The 13,651-nt window shown below is 36.5% G+C and overlaps 1 protein-coding gene across 1 annotated transcript in view; it reads right to left on the reverse strand.

Annotated features, from left to right (window-relative positions):
• The window catches only part of COL19A1 (collagen type XIX alpha 1 chain), a 182,591-nt gene that overhangs the window by 48,195 nt on the left and 120,745 nt on the right, over nucleotides 1–13,651 (reverse strand). Inside the window, exons 17-21 of the mRNA XM_063313353.1 lie at nucleotides 10,654–10,698; nucleotides 5,829–5,873; nucleotides 4,618–4,653; nucleotides 3,114–3,167; nucleotides 1,644–1,688 (exon numbers count right to left, since the gene is read on the reverse strand). Of these exons, the coding sequence (XP_063169423.1) occupies nucleotides 1,644–1,688; nucleotides 3,114–3,167; nucleotides 4,618–4,653; nucleotides 5,829–5,873; nucleotides 10,654–10,698 (225 nt within the window). The remainder of the gene's footprint in view (nucleotides 1–1,643; nucleotides 1,689–3,113; nucleotides 3,168–4,617; nucleotides 4,654–5,828; nucleotides 5,874–10,653; nucleotides 10,699–13,651) is intronic.

Below are 13,651 nucleotides of genomic sequence, written 5' to 3' on the forward strand. Positions count from 1 at the left end.
GTAAGTGTTCTCCAACTCTTTCGGTCTTGGGCAAATGCTTCAGCATCCTTCCATGCGATATTCAATGCCTTCAGGTCTTATATCAGTGTTCTTCACCATGTTATTCGAGGGTGTCCTCATTGTTGTTTAACATCGGGGTGGTGGTGGTCCAACTCATTACCACTTTAGGGACCCGATCGTTATCCATGTGAAAGATGTGACCAGCCAGCTGGTCACATCTTTCTACAGATAAGAACATCTAAAAACAAAATCGATTGTATTGTACTGATATCGAGTACTCCTGGAACAGTGGCTAACATGAGTAATGGTGAAGCAATTGAGAAGACAGTTATGGCCTTTGGACCCAGACTCAAAGGTCGTAACACCTGAGAAGTACCATGGTGGTTAATAAGTAATGCTCTGAGCTGCGGCCAATATGAATCTTAGTGATGTGTCATCAGACAGCAAAGCTCCATGTAAATAGAGATGGCAGTACAAATGTATCTGGGCAAACAGGGCAACAATGTGATTCAAGAAAATGAAAGAAAGCCCCCAGACTTGGAAATGAATGCAACAAGATGGAGCAGGAAAAGGACTAGATAAGGTCTTGAGAAACAGGTCTAAAAGTCAAATGAACCCAAGGTTGAACTTGGTGTTGTCTATGCTGAATCACAGATAGATAGATACATAGCTAGCTAGCTAGCTAGCTAGCTATGGGTACATGAATTCAAGGGTAGTTAAACATTTCAAACAAGTAACACAAAGAGATCAACACTTGAGAATGGGGAATGAAAGAACTAAAAACATCTTAGCAAAGTGACTGCATGGAAAGGACTGAATATTACAAAGCCATGTATCTAGGAAACACTTTTTCATTTAGAAGATAATATATAAGGGGAAAAAAATCTTGATAAGTGATACCAGATGGTTCATTAAGCAATATTATTAGAGGTGGGGCATTTCAGGATTTGTCTACTTTTCCTGCCAGAGGTAAGAGTTGGCCTCATGATTTGTGTGATTGGAGTAGTGAACTGGAAGTAGATTAGTAGAAGTTGACCTGGAAATCAGAAAAATGTGCCTATACTTGGAGTTATGTGGGATCAACTGTTTTAATTAATCACTAGTGGACAGGCATAAAGCATTTAATATTGGTTTCCCCATCTGCCAGGCAAAGATCTGAGGTTCTTGGCAACATTCAACCATCTAGCTGCATTCTTCTGGGAAAAAAAAAGTTTTTTGAACCAAAGTGCCATATGATGCAACTAAAAATATATCAGTCTACACTTACACTGTAAACTATTAGGACTGACCTTCTTAGTAACAACAGCAAAGACACAGAAACAGAATGGCATATTCTTATCCATATCCATTGGTATAGCAGTAAAGCTACTGAGGCCTTCCACAATAGCAATTTATAGGGTCACCTAGCCATTGCTGTGGTGATACAAAGCTTGTCTGCCTTAGTGATTTATCACCACAGTTGATGGCTGAGTGAAACCATAAATTGTTAATGTGGAAGACCTCAGCATATCTGGTGCTAAATCTTTGAACATTGATTACTTCTGTCATGCTCCTTGTAAAAGGAGATCACCAACAGTTTAATATTATTTCATTGGTTAATATTTTACTTCAATAATTCTTACAAAGAGCAGTATGATACTTGCCATTTCTCCTGAGGGTCCTCTGGGGCCAGCTTGACCTGGAAATCCCTAGAACATAATTGCAACAATATGAGTTTTTTAGAAAAGGGAGAGGAAGAAAAAAAAAAAACCCACACATTTACCCTGTTGTCCCCCCTTTTTTTTTTAATAAAGGATTTGAAGAAAATGCATGAAAATGCATTTTTCTGAGTAACTGATACAACCTAGTTATTGTTTAAAGATACAAAAATCAATAGACTGAAATTGGCACCAAAATAGTCTACAGTCTAATAGTCTGATTTTGCTGACAACTATATGCAAAAGGAAAAAACCCTGTTCTGATCTAACTAGAAGACTACCAGATTTTCATAAGCCACTCCACTGCATGCAAGCAGAAAATGTAATGTGATTAAGTTAGGTATCCCTCTGTGTCTGAATTATCACTCAAAGACCTTCTACTTCAGAGACAAAGGAGGGAAACTAGATCTCCAGATTGGCCTTGGATTAGTTGGAGAGTTTCTTCCAGTTCTTTGAGGAACATGGGAAATAGGAAGTGGTGCAACTTCTTCCAGTAGTCATTCTGGCTTCTCTACTTCATGAGAAAAAGTGGATACTAAACAATGAAAAGGCTTTTCAGCTGTGATCTCACACTCGCAGAATGTCCATAGCATGGAGCCATTCCTGCCTCTGAAGCTGACATCTTTCTACCTTCCCATCATATAATCTAGCCATCTATAATAATATGACTGGCACTGATTTTATTATTTCAACTTGATATGTTATTTTTCTTGCATTTTAGAAACCTATTCTAGTTTGATTTTAATCGCTTAATTTTTCTGTTAACTACCTGTGACTGTGCAAACTGAAGGTCAAAATATACATTATTGTATAAATGGAATGGAATAAAATGTATGTTCTCTGTTTTGGGAAGAAGTAGCATTCTAAACTTTAGTTTGGGGATAAAAAGTCTGTGGCCCTCCAGATGTTGCTGAAATACATTGCAGGATCCCTCCTGATTGGATGTGATATTTGGTTATTGTAGTTTAGCAGATCACTGCTCTTGATCAACTTTAAGGACTCCTGGAGAGTTGTGATGACTTAGAAGATTGTAGGAGAACAATTGTAATCACTATCTTCAAAAAGTGGAATGAGGAAGACCTGGAAAATACAGGCATCTACTGTATATTGAATGATGATCTCAAAGATACTTTCCAGCGCTACAGTTCTATAAACATCTGGAGACCTACATTTTCTATATTAGTTCAGCTATTGTCAGATTTAATTTTTAAAATGCTAGTAGGAATACTATGGAAATGTATTTATTTTAAATATATTTTGACATTTTGTACAGGTGCAATTAGGAAACCAACTGAACTCACAAACATACAAGAGTTCAAATCAATCATAGTGCAACAGACCTGGATATCAATGGTACTCCATTACTGGATTGTAAGAGAACATTCGTACTTGGTTCCTCAAATATAATTTACATACCGGAGGTCCAGGATTTCCAATAGGCCCTGGAAGACCAGGCTCCCCTGCTTCACCCTAAAACAACAGGTTTAAAAAGGTAAGTTATCTATCGTTAGAGATGAAAGCTGTGTAGAGTTGGTAAGTATATATATTAATGAGACACTCTCTCTGTAGTTTCTTTGCATAAATTTTACTCTGAAAATGGAAGTAAAATCACTTGCAAGGCAAATAGTTTAACTCCAGAACCTGCCGGTATAATCCCTTTGCAATATATACATTAGATTGTTCCAAATGGTGATGTGCTAATGGATGGTTTGCGTTTACATACAGCAGGGTACCCACTTATTGTAGCGGTGGCCCTTGTGATCCATGGCTTTGCATACCTGTGGATGGTAAATCGAGATCAGACAACATTGTTATCCACAGTAAAGGCTTTTGTGTATCTCCAGTTTGTACCTGGTCTGTGGTTCTGTTTGGAGGAGAACTTTTGGAGTGTTTTCTGTGTTCGTGTACAACTGTCACGTGTGGACTTTTGTCCAGGTCTTGTTATCTAAAATGGTTAAGCTGGAAAGGAACCCTTGTGAGTAAGAGGGCCACTGGTGTTGCCACGTATCCACTATAGTCCCTGTGTGGCTGCAATCTAACCTAGCTGTTTGGGAAACTTCTGGAAGAATAGGGGATGTGCCACAGAACAAGGATAATATTGTATATAATTCATCACTTTCCCTGGAAGTAACCATGATCACTGAGTATCATCAGTTAACAATGAAGAAAATGAGTGAATTCACAAGCATTTACTCAGATCAGTAACTAAGGTACTGTCATCCCTTCACAAGTACTTCTGAAGCACATCAATCCCTTGATCTGTAAATCTGGAAAAATGAAATTAGTTTATATTATGTAATAATTGGATTACATACAGTAGTGACAATAAGGTACCATGTTCAGCCTCCAAATCTGTCAGATGTTCACAACTGGATGTAACATTTCCATAAGGTCTATACATTTAAAAAACTAATGCACAGAGTCCCAATGACAAAAACAATATAATTTCAGAAATATCTGTGTAACTGGAATCTAAGCATAGATCCTTATGCAAATGTCCCATCTGTAAAATATATACACACACAGACACACACATACCGTATGTATGTATATGTGTGTGTGTGTATATATATATACACACCGTATGTGTGTATATGTATATATATATATATATATACACCTATACACATCGTATGTATCTGTGTGTGTGTGTGTGTGTTTATATATACCTACACACACTGTATGTATGTATGTATGTGTGTGTGTGTGTGTGTGTGTGTATGTCAGACATGGACCTCTTTCAGAGATAATTGTCCATGCTAGATTAAACTCTATCCCCCTATAAATGCAATCACTCAGGCAGGCTGGTAACAGATATGAAATTCACATTTTATCTATAAAAAATTCTAAATGTATTAACAAGTATTAGAAGTACTCAGAGGATGCTGTTAACATAAGGGGAATTCTGAGTTGTACTTACTGAATCCCCCTTTTCTCCTTTTTCAGAAGGTTCTCCCTGTGACAGAGTACAAGTAATCTCAATATTTATATGGACATTTTGACTCACATTTCTGCATGGAAAATACAGAATTATCAGTGTTAACAAAATAATTAATAGTCAAGGCATCTGATCATTATAGTGACTCCATGAAAGGCAATATAATGCAGAACATCCAATGCTGCACTGAAATAATTCAGAAAATATATTTCTTTCTACACACAAACTCCACACGCAGAATATAGAACAGTCAAAACAATGAACAAATTAGCAACTGTGGGTGGGGATTTGGAGTCTGTTCAGCCATTCTTGCTGGTTGAAGGTGCTAATCAGCTGTAATCTTACAGTGTTCATTGCCAGGCTTACTCATTAATAGTAAGCCCAAACCAGACAATAATGATAGCATTTAGTTATGATGTGAGTTGTCCCATATTTAAGAATTCGGATGTTTCAGCAGGATTCACTTAAGTTTTCCATTAGTGGGGCATAATTCCAGTAATATTTTTTTCATATTTTGTTCATTTGGGAGTTAGACATACTTAAACCAGTAGGAGTTACCTCCAGGAAAACCTCTTGTGACTATGATGAAATTTGTCTGATTAACAGAGTAAAGGTGGTTGTGTAGATTGCCGCAGTTAATTCTGAACAACAGTGTCAAGAATCAAGTCCTATACAGTTAATTAGGTCTTATATTCATTAACTATGTTTTAATTCTGCTACCTTAAAATCTGCCTTGCTACAAAGAAACATGCTTAGATTGCTATGTTTCAGCTTAGGATACCTAAAACACTCTAGAGAGGCTCACTCACACATATAACAAAATAGAAGCCCGAACACATCTGGGGATTACCAATACAGCCCTTTGTCACAAAAGTATCTGTCACGTTTGGGTTCTTTGAAGAGAGCATGTCATAAAAAGTAGATGCCCTCGTGTTTCTGGGTTCCCTAGCATGCAACTGAGACTCACCTGAGGAAGTTACACATACTTGGGATAATGTCAGAAGGGCCCTCTTTAACTGAAAAACTCAAGAAATGCTAAAACAATGGGCATTAAGGCCATGCTTCCACTTGCAGATTTGCTCCTGGCTTCTTTCATTCTTTGGCAAGAATGAAAGCCACTTTTAATTTCCAGAAATCCCATATAAATAAATCAGCCATGCTACCATAGCTCCCAATAGCAATTGATTACTTACCTTTTCTCCTTTTGCACCTTTTAATCCCTTTTCATCTCGAAGACTCTTTCCCAGAAAAGAAAATGAGGATCAGTTGTTTCTAATTTGTTAACTAACAGATAAGAGATCAGTTTCCCAAAATCTTCCTCTTCATAAGGATTATCCAATATACCTTTCCATGAGTAATTTACCCTATCTAATTGCAATCTAAATAGCGAGGAAGCATATTCTAAAATAATCTCTGCATTTCCAAATGAATGTAGCTGGCATATTTCAAATTACTTCAAACTGAAAAAGTGTTTTAGAAGTTGAGGGTGACATGCCAATGGAGTTCAATATTGCTTATTCTCAGAATAAAATTGTATGTAAGTATGCAATATGTGTGTGGGAAGGGTCGTATGAATAATATGATTCAAAATGTGGTGCCCTGGATGGAGTAAGCTGCTTTGGCAGAATAACACCTATGTTAATGGTTGCCGCATTGATTGCATTGGACAAGGAAGGAAAGATGATCAGCAAACTGATGATGTTATCTTGTAACATGCTACAAAACTCACTCCCACTTATTTCAGGTCTGTCTCATTTATGTAGATCCCACCCATCCTGTATGATCATTCAATAGGGGTTGTTCAGGATCCTCATTCTGTGAGAGATCAAGGAGATCAGGGACCAGAGATAAACCATCTTTGTGGTGGCACTGACATTATGGAAGAGCTTAGCTCCTGATGTTCATTCATTGTTGGCATTTTGGAAAAATGCAAAGCTTGTCCTGTTTGATAGGTATTTATAATGGTCATGATGGGCTATCTTTTGTTTTGGCTGGATTTTAATACTGTTTAGTGTTTGTAGTTATGACAATTTTATGAAGAGATTGAAAGATGTTTGGTTTTGTGTTGTTATGTATTCTGTATATTCCTTGCAACTGGGTAGTATACAAATTCATGCAATAAATAAATATATGTGTGTGTGTGTGTATGTATATAGATAGACAGATTAATATTATCTATCTGCATATATCTTATGGTTTTTAGCTTAATTTATTCCTCTCAGGTCTTGAAAACTTGGGTCAGTCCTGTTGCAACCTGAAACTCTGGTTCCAGAAAGTCTAAGTACTTAAAGCTGAAGTTTAGACTGGTAAATCATCTTCCTAAATACTAAACTTAGCTCTTCTTTTCTGGAAGGTTGTTTGCTTGAGAATAAATCATTAAATGTTTTGCACTGGACAGCTGAAAGAAGGAATATTAGTGGACTGTATGAGGGTTAAAAGATGATTAATTTCTTGAAGGCGAAACAGCTGGCCTCCATGTTTTGCCAGAAGATATTAACTGGGAAACATGATAAGGCATAGGAATTTGAAGTGTCTTATAATTGTAAGAAACATGAATCTTGCAGACAGATGCATATCATATCCTGAGGACCTCAACTCGGGTTCATGTCACCTGCCACAAACTTAATCTTAAACAGGAATTAAGAGGCTACTAAAACATGCAAAGTATACCAAGAATGATTACAAGAAGCAAGCTACATAATGAAGGGAAAAAAGCCTCAATGCAATTATTTTTTTAGGCACAAAGGATTAGGAGATATAAAGCAGCTCTTCAAGAAACTCACACATAGCAGTTCAATCTATAGCACAGTAGGTATGGATCATGAATACAGCAACAGCTGTTGACTCGTATATGCGCCTAACAACCCAGAAATATAGTGAGCTTTGGCAAACTTGTTGCACACAGCTGGTCTTATACTGTTTTTCCACAAACTGGGGAAATGAGCTCATCTATAAAAATGTAGGGTAGAATAACTCCATTCTGTTTTAATATGTTTCTAGAAATCTTAGGTTAGTATATTAATAATTATACTAGTATAATTAATGAAGTACCATCACGAACAGTGGCAAAAATAGAGAAAGTCAGAGGCAGAAAATTAGAATTTGCCAAAAAGGAATGATGAAAGTGCTAGAAAAATAATGAAGTGGAGGTTGGGAAACCATAGATATTAAAGTTTATTTCAGTTTTGATGGTATTAGATGTGGACCAGAGGAACAGAATGGTTAAAACTGCAGTAATTTTAAGGGAAAGGTGAAGAGAGGGAAAGAGAATGGCTAGCTTATTTCAGAGTAACACAAAAAAAAATCAAAGGAACTTTCTTTCTGGTTGGCCACACATCCTTAGAAACCCACACAAGATATAGTTTATCATCTGGGAACAGACTCTTGGTCACAAATTTAAAATAGGATAGTCACCTCAACTGATTAAAGTTTAAGTAAGAAATTACCCAGAACCTGCCAAGTGGCTGTTCTGAGGCAATGATACAGAGTCCAAACTGCTGGCAAGCTATTGTTAGGGATTCTGTTGCCAAACATTTTGATAACAAAAACTGAATTGTAATAAGTCAAAACAAGATGTCTTAGAACTCTGAGTAATCTGAGATAATAATACAAAGACAAAAAGCAAGAAGATAAGAAAGTGAAACTGCAAAAGAGTGTGGAGTATATGGCTGAGTTTGGTTGAGTTCCTAAAAAATTTCAGCACGATGCCCTGGGCTCTCAAACTTACCACCTAGTAATTAAGCTGTTGGGCTTATTCTGCAACACTTAATCAACATCATAAACAACTGAGCCCCATACCACCTTAGAATTCTGAGAAAAGGTCAACAACCTTGATACTGTGGTTGAGGACCCCCACTCCTCATTTAGTGGCCACGTTCTGTTCCAATGACCAGGTTGTTAAGCAAAATGGTCACTAAGTGAACATGTGACAGAGAGAGAGAGAGAAAGAAAGACACTGCAAAGATCACTGGTTGCCATCTCATTCAGATAAAGTTATCTCATGCAGCTATGCCAGCATTACTCCCACTTCGGCATGCATTGTCAGGTGCGTGGAATTTGGTCATAAATGTGTACAATGGTTGGAATACGATATTTCTTATTACCATCATATTTGCAAATGGGCACTAACTGAGGTTGCTAAACAAGGAATGGGTATATTCAGAGCTTTGAAGAACTGAGTTCACAGTATAGCTGAGAAGTGAACTCATAATATGACTCAGTTTTACTACAGAATGGAAGCTGGTTATAGAGCTCTATTAAGAATAGAAGCTGGTTATAGAGCTCTATTAAGGCTCCAAGGAAAGAATGCTAGTAGCAGAACTGATCCTTTTTTGTAGAAAGAAAGTGGTTAAACAAGGCAAAAGACAAACCTTTGGCTCTGGAAATGTGAGCTAGGTATCAGCATTGGAAACGGACAGTGAGAAAGCAAACTCAAGACAATGATTAAAGATGTGTGATATGGGGTTTATTTAGGTAGGCAAATGAGTGAGTAGTAGAAGTTTGAATTCACTGTGGCAGTAACAGATGTTAAACCAAGAGATGACAAGAGAGCTTGTTTTTAGGCAAATCAAGAAGGCTCCTAGTTGTTTCATTGAATTAAAGCTAGATGATTAAACATTCAAAAGCCATCTTTCTGAAAGACTGATTTAGCTATACAGATAAGAAGTTATATCCAAATGATGATGTAACCTGCTCATTTATTTTGTGTTGAAAATACAAAATAACAGTTAGATCACATTTCCCATCAATGTTCTAATTTGGCCATTTTAAAGGAAATCTTGTGGATTGTCAGGATGGGACAAAATGGTAATCAGAAAGAAATGAATGTTTATTTGTAATTCCTAACCTTCTCATACTGCAGCAGAATATCTCATTTAATTATCACAGATGAGCAGATTTCTGACTTGCACAATCTACTTTGTTTCTTACTAGAAACTCAAAGTCACTCAGGAAAGACTGGTACCAAATACTGGCTCAGTTTGGCAAACATATTTATGAAGTTAGTAATTTGTCAACAGTACTATAGCCAAGTTCAGAAGTCTTTTCATAGATAAGATTAGTTTCCTGCCACACATTTCGTTTTAGCAATGTTATTTCAGGACAAGGACTGAGAAGTTCTAATCTGCAACCCACCCAAAAATCTACCTTAATAGATCCAAATTTATAATCTGCTCACCCCTTGATTTAAGTCACAGAGAAAGACACAAAGATTGATACCCTTTAAAATGCAGACATGTAGATATCCGGGTTAAGGCCTGTACCTCCTAGCTTCCACAAAACTCTTCATCACATGGCTGTTTTCAAATCTATGTTTATCATACAATAGGCCTGGATAAAGCCACTAAAGTACCAGAATATAAATTACATGTATGCAAATGTCATTGTAGTTGATATTCTCAAGAATAAGACCTATTACTTGGAGACAGAACCATTTAACTCATTGGACCTTCCTTCTAACTATGTATTTAAACCCTAAAGAGAATCAATTAGACAAAATGCATTTTGTAGCTTTACTGAATTTATTCAGTGCAGCAAATTGTCTTACTACTTACTTAATTTTCTATATTCCTTTTGCCAATGAATTGTTACAATTATATAACAAAACATATTATTATACTAGTTCACCTTCATCTCCACATGCAAGTTAAAAGAATCAAAATAATTACCAACAACAAGTCAATCAAGATAGGTCTGATTTCAGAAAGTAGGATAAAACTTATTTAAAACTTATCTAGCTGAACAGCCTAAACCAACCTCTGCATTTCAAGGTGCTATCCTTCAGTCAGGAAACTCTTAATTAAAATGACATGGAAACATTGTTAATAGATCAATCTATATTTGTATTAAATACGTGAGAGTCAGCAACTACCTTCCGAACAATTTCACCACTATTCTTTGACTTTTACATGCAAAAGAGATATCAGCATCAGAAGATCCATAAGACAGGAAGTTACAGTAAGTGAGCATATGCATCAACTGCTGAACTACAAGATAATGAAATGCCCATAATATCCCTACCTGATAATTCTGCCCTTTAAAGAAATCTTGAAATCCTGGAGGGCCCTAGACTAAGGGAAAAAGTCAAGAATACAATTTGTCAGGTTTGAAGATCTTTTTTCTTAGAAATACACATTCTGAGAATCTATTGGTTGCTTGGAATGCCTTTAAGGCATACATACATTGTTTTATTATTGCTTATGTTTCATGGAAAAATGTTTATATGCATTTATGTATTTGCCACATGTATTAACCATCCCAACCAAACAACTCTGATTGGTATAAAACAAAGCAAACAAACAAACAAAAAAAACCCACAACCAAACAGCCAACACCTCCTCCGCTCAAACAGGAAAAGAAACCACGTGTTTGTAAAAATATGAAATACATAAATGGAGGCATGGCCATTTCTAACCAATCAGGTGGAACTGACTGCTTGATGAAACCAGAAAATTATAACAATGTTGTGAAATATGTTAAAAGAAGGTGACCTTCAGGCTGCTGGAAGAAGCATATTTCATAATATGGGGCCACCACGGAGAAGGCCTACTACCTCGTCCAAGTTCCATTAACTTCCCTGAAGAAAGGGCTCTCAGCAGGCCTTCCTGAAATGATCAGACTGGACAGATGGAGTTGATTCCGGCAAGGTCCTGCATGATATATCCTGATGCTGTGCTATAAAGAGATTTATATGTAATAACTAAAACTCTGAACTGGGCCTGGATGCTAATGGGAATGCAGTGTATCAATCAGTATTGCTCTACAATGGAGAGGCTGTCCCAGCAGCACGTGGCTGTGGTGTTCTGGACTAATTGAAGTCATTCAATTTTATTTTAATTTCCAGATTAGCCTTCTGATATTTTAATACCTTTGAAATTAACTCCTAGGGACTACATGGAGATGCCCATGCCACTATCCTGGCAACAGTATGGAAAAGATTTGGCATTCCTTTCATCCAGGATGTTTCGGACTTTCTAGTCCAGTGTATAACCCTGAAATTTTCTAATAGCCCCTATTCAAGGACTGCAATTTCTGGCCTAGAAAAAGAATCATGATTTTTTAATGTTTTGTGGTACTATCTAGGTTTTTGTGTTTTTTTTTGCAACCCAGATATGGTGGTCCTAACTAACCAAGTTCAGCCCTACTCAACTTTTTGAAATCAGCCACCTAGTTGTATTAAAATGGTATGTGTATGGGTGTGTGTGTGTATGCATGTATGTAAGTGTATGTATGCATGTGTGTGTGCATGTGTGTATGCGTGTATGTGTGTGTGTATGTGGGTATGCGTGTATGTATGTGTGTATGTGGGTGTGTGTATATATACATTGTGTGTGTATACATACATACATACTGTATATACATACATGCATACATACACACCCAACTAAGTGGCTGATCTCAAAAACTTGAGGGCAATTTTTATAATTACCTTTTTTTCAACTATTAATATAGAGGAAGAAGTTTTCTCAGGTTCAGAGGACTAGCAGTTTCATGTGGGGTTATAGCGTGCTAAGTTAGTCTCAGAAAACCTAATGAATTTCACGATGTGCCTGCCTAAGATAAACATTTTAAGAAAGTTTCCCATTTTGAGAACATCTAAACAGGATATGCAACACAGAATGAATCAGAATTGGAAGCACCCAGGCCCAGAATCACAAAATTATAAATATTTATAGCTATGCAAATGTAGAAACTTATTTTGGATTCTTTGTTATAGGAACAAAGAAAAACAAAAACGAATGGCCTAACAAAGCAGTTTTAGAGCAGATTCTTGGTAAGAAAAAACGTGTATCTCCAAATAGTTGAGAAAAATAAGGAGCACTATTCTTTTTTTATTGTTGTTATATTGATCTTCACTCCAATAATTTTTAAACAGTCAGATATATTGTAAAGTTCATGTAAGTATTTGCATGCCATAGATTCTTGTTTATTCCTGTATTGTTTAATTAATGTCTACAACAAGTATATTATGGAAGCTGGGAGATGTCCCAGTTTCCTTCAGTGCCAAATAACTGATCAAGGCGCAACTGTCACCAAGATGGGCCTACACTAACACTTTGGGGTGGGATTATGGCTCAGCAGTAAGAGCACATATAGCACATGCAAAAGGTTTCAGGTTCAATCCCAGTATCTTCATTTTAAAAAGATCAGGCATCAGACAATTGGAAAAACTATTCCTGAGACTTTGGAGAACCCCTGCTAATAAATCATACTATGCTAAAAGGACATACAGACTAATATAGTATCAGCATCTTCCCAGTGCTGTCATAAATCCTACCACAATCCAATGTCATCCCCCATCCCCAATATGTATGGCTCAAGAAACAGAAGATAGTTTTATACCTACTGCAATAGCATCCAAATGCTCCATTTTGCTTCTATTCTCCCAAACCGGGGACCATGGACTTATGGAATAATACAAGACTGTATTGACCTTCCTCCACATAGTATTTCATTAGTCTTCTAGAAAAGCACTTTATGGGTAACTTAACAGCCAGTTCTGCCAGCTATGTTATAACTAATTTTAGATACTAATTCAGTTAGCTATAATTTCTATAACACATATGGATTACTAGAAAGTTCATGTGATACTGCTTTCTGCGAATAATGGTTTCCAATTATTATAAACCATTTGCTTCCAAAAGTAAACTCACTGATTATATTGCTGGAAGAAAAATGGATACTAGAAAGCATAGCTGTGTTTTCATTTTGAATCACTTTTTTATTCAGCCTTATGACAAAAATATAATTTTCAAGTGACATAATGCAGGTTAATATAACTTTAATGAATTATAATAAATTATAATAATACCTGTTATGACCCTTTTCCAGGAGTATACTGTACATGAAACTACTTATCCCAGGATCTGTTAATCTACTGTAAGTCAACCTCTCTTGCGACATGCTTTCTATACTGCTTCATAATTGGGAACAACATACTTGCCTACTCTCATCTTGGGTGAGATAGGATAAATCTAATGAGAAAAGCAGGCACAAATGTGAAACAATATTGTAGTTC

This window comes from Candoia aspera, chromosome 1, assembly GCF_035149785.1.
Source record: "Candoia aspera isolate rCanAsp1 chromosome 1, rCanAsp1.hap2, whole genome shotgun sequence".
In the NCBI taxonomy this organism is placed as follows: Eukaryota; Metazoa; Chordata; class Lepidosauria; order Squamata; family Boidae; genus Candoia; species Candoia aspera.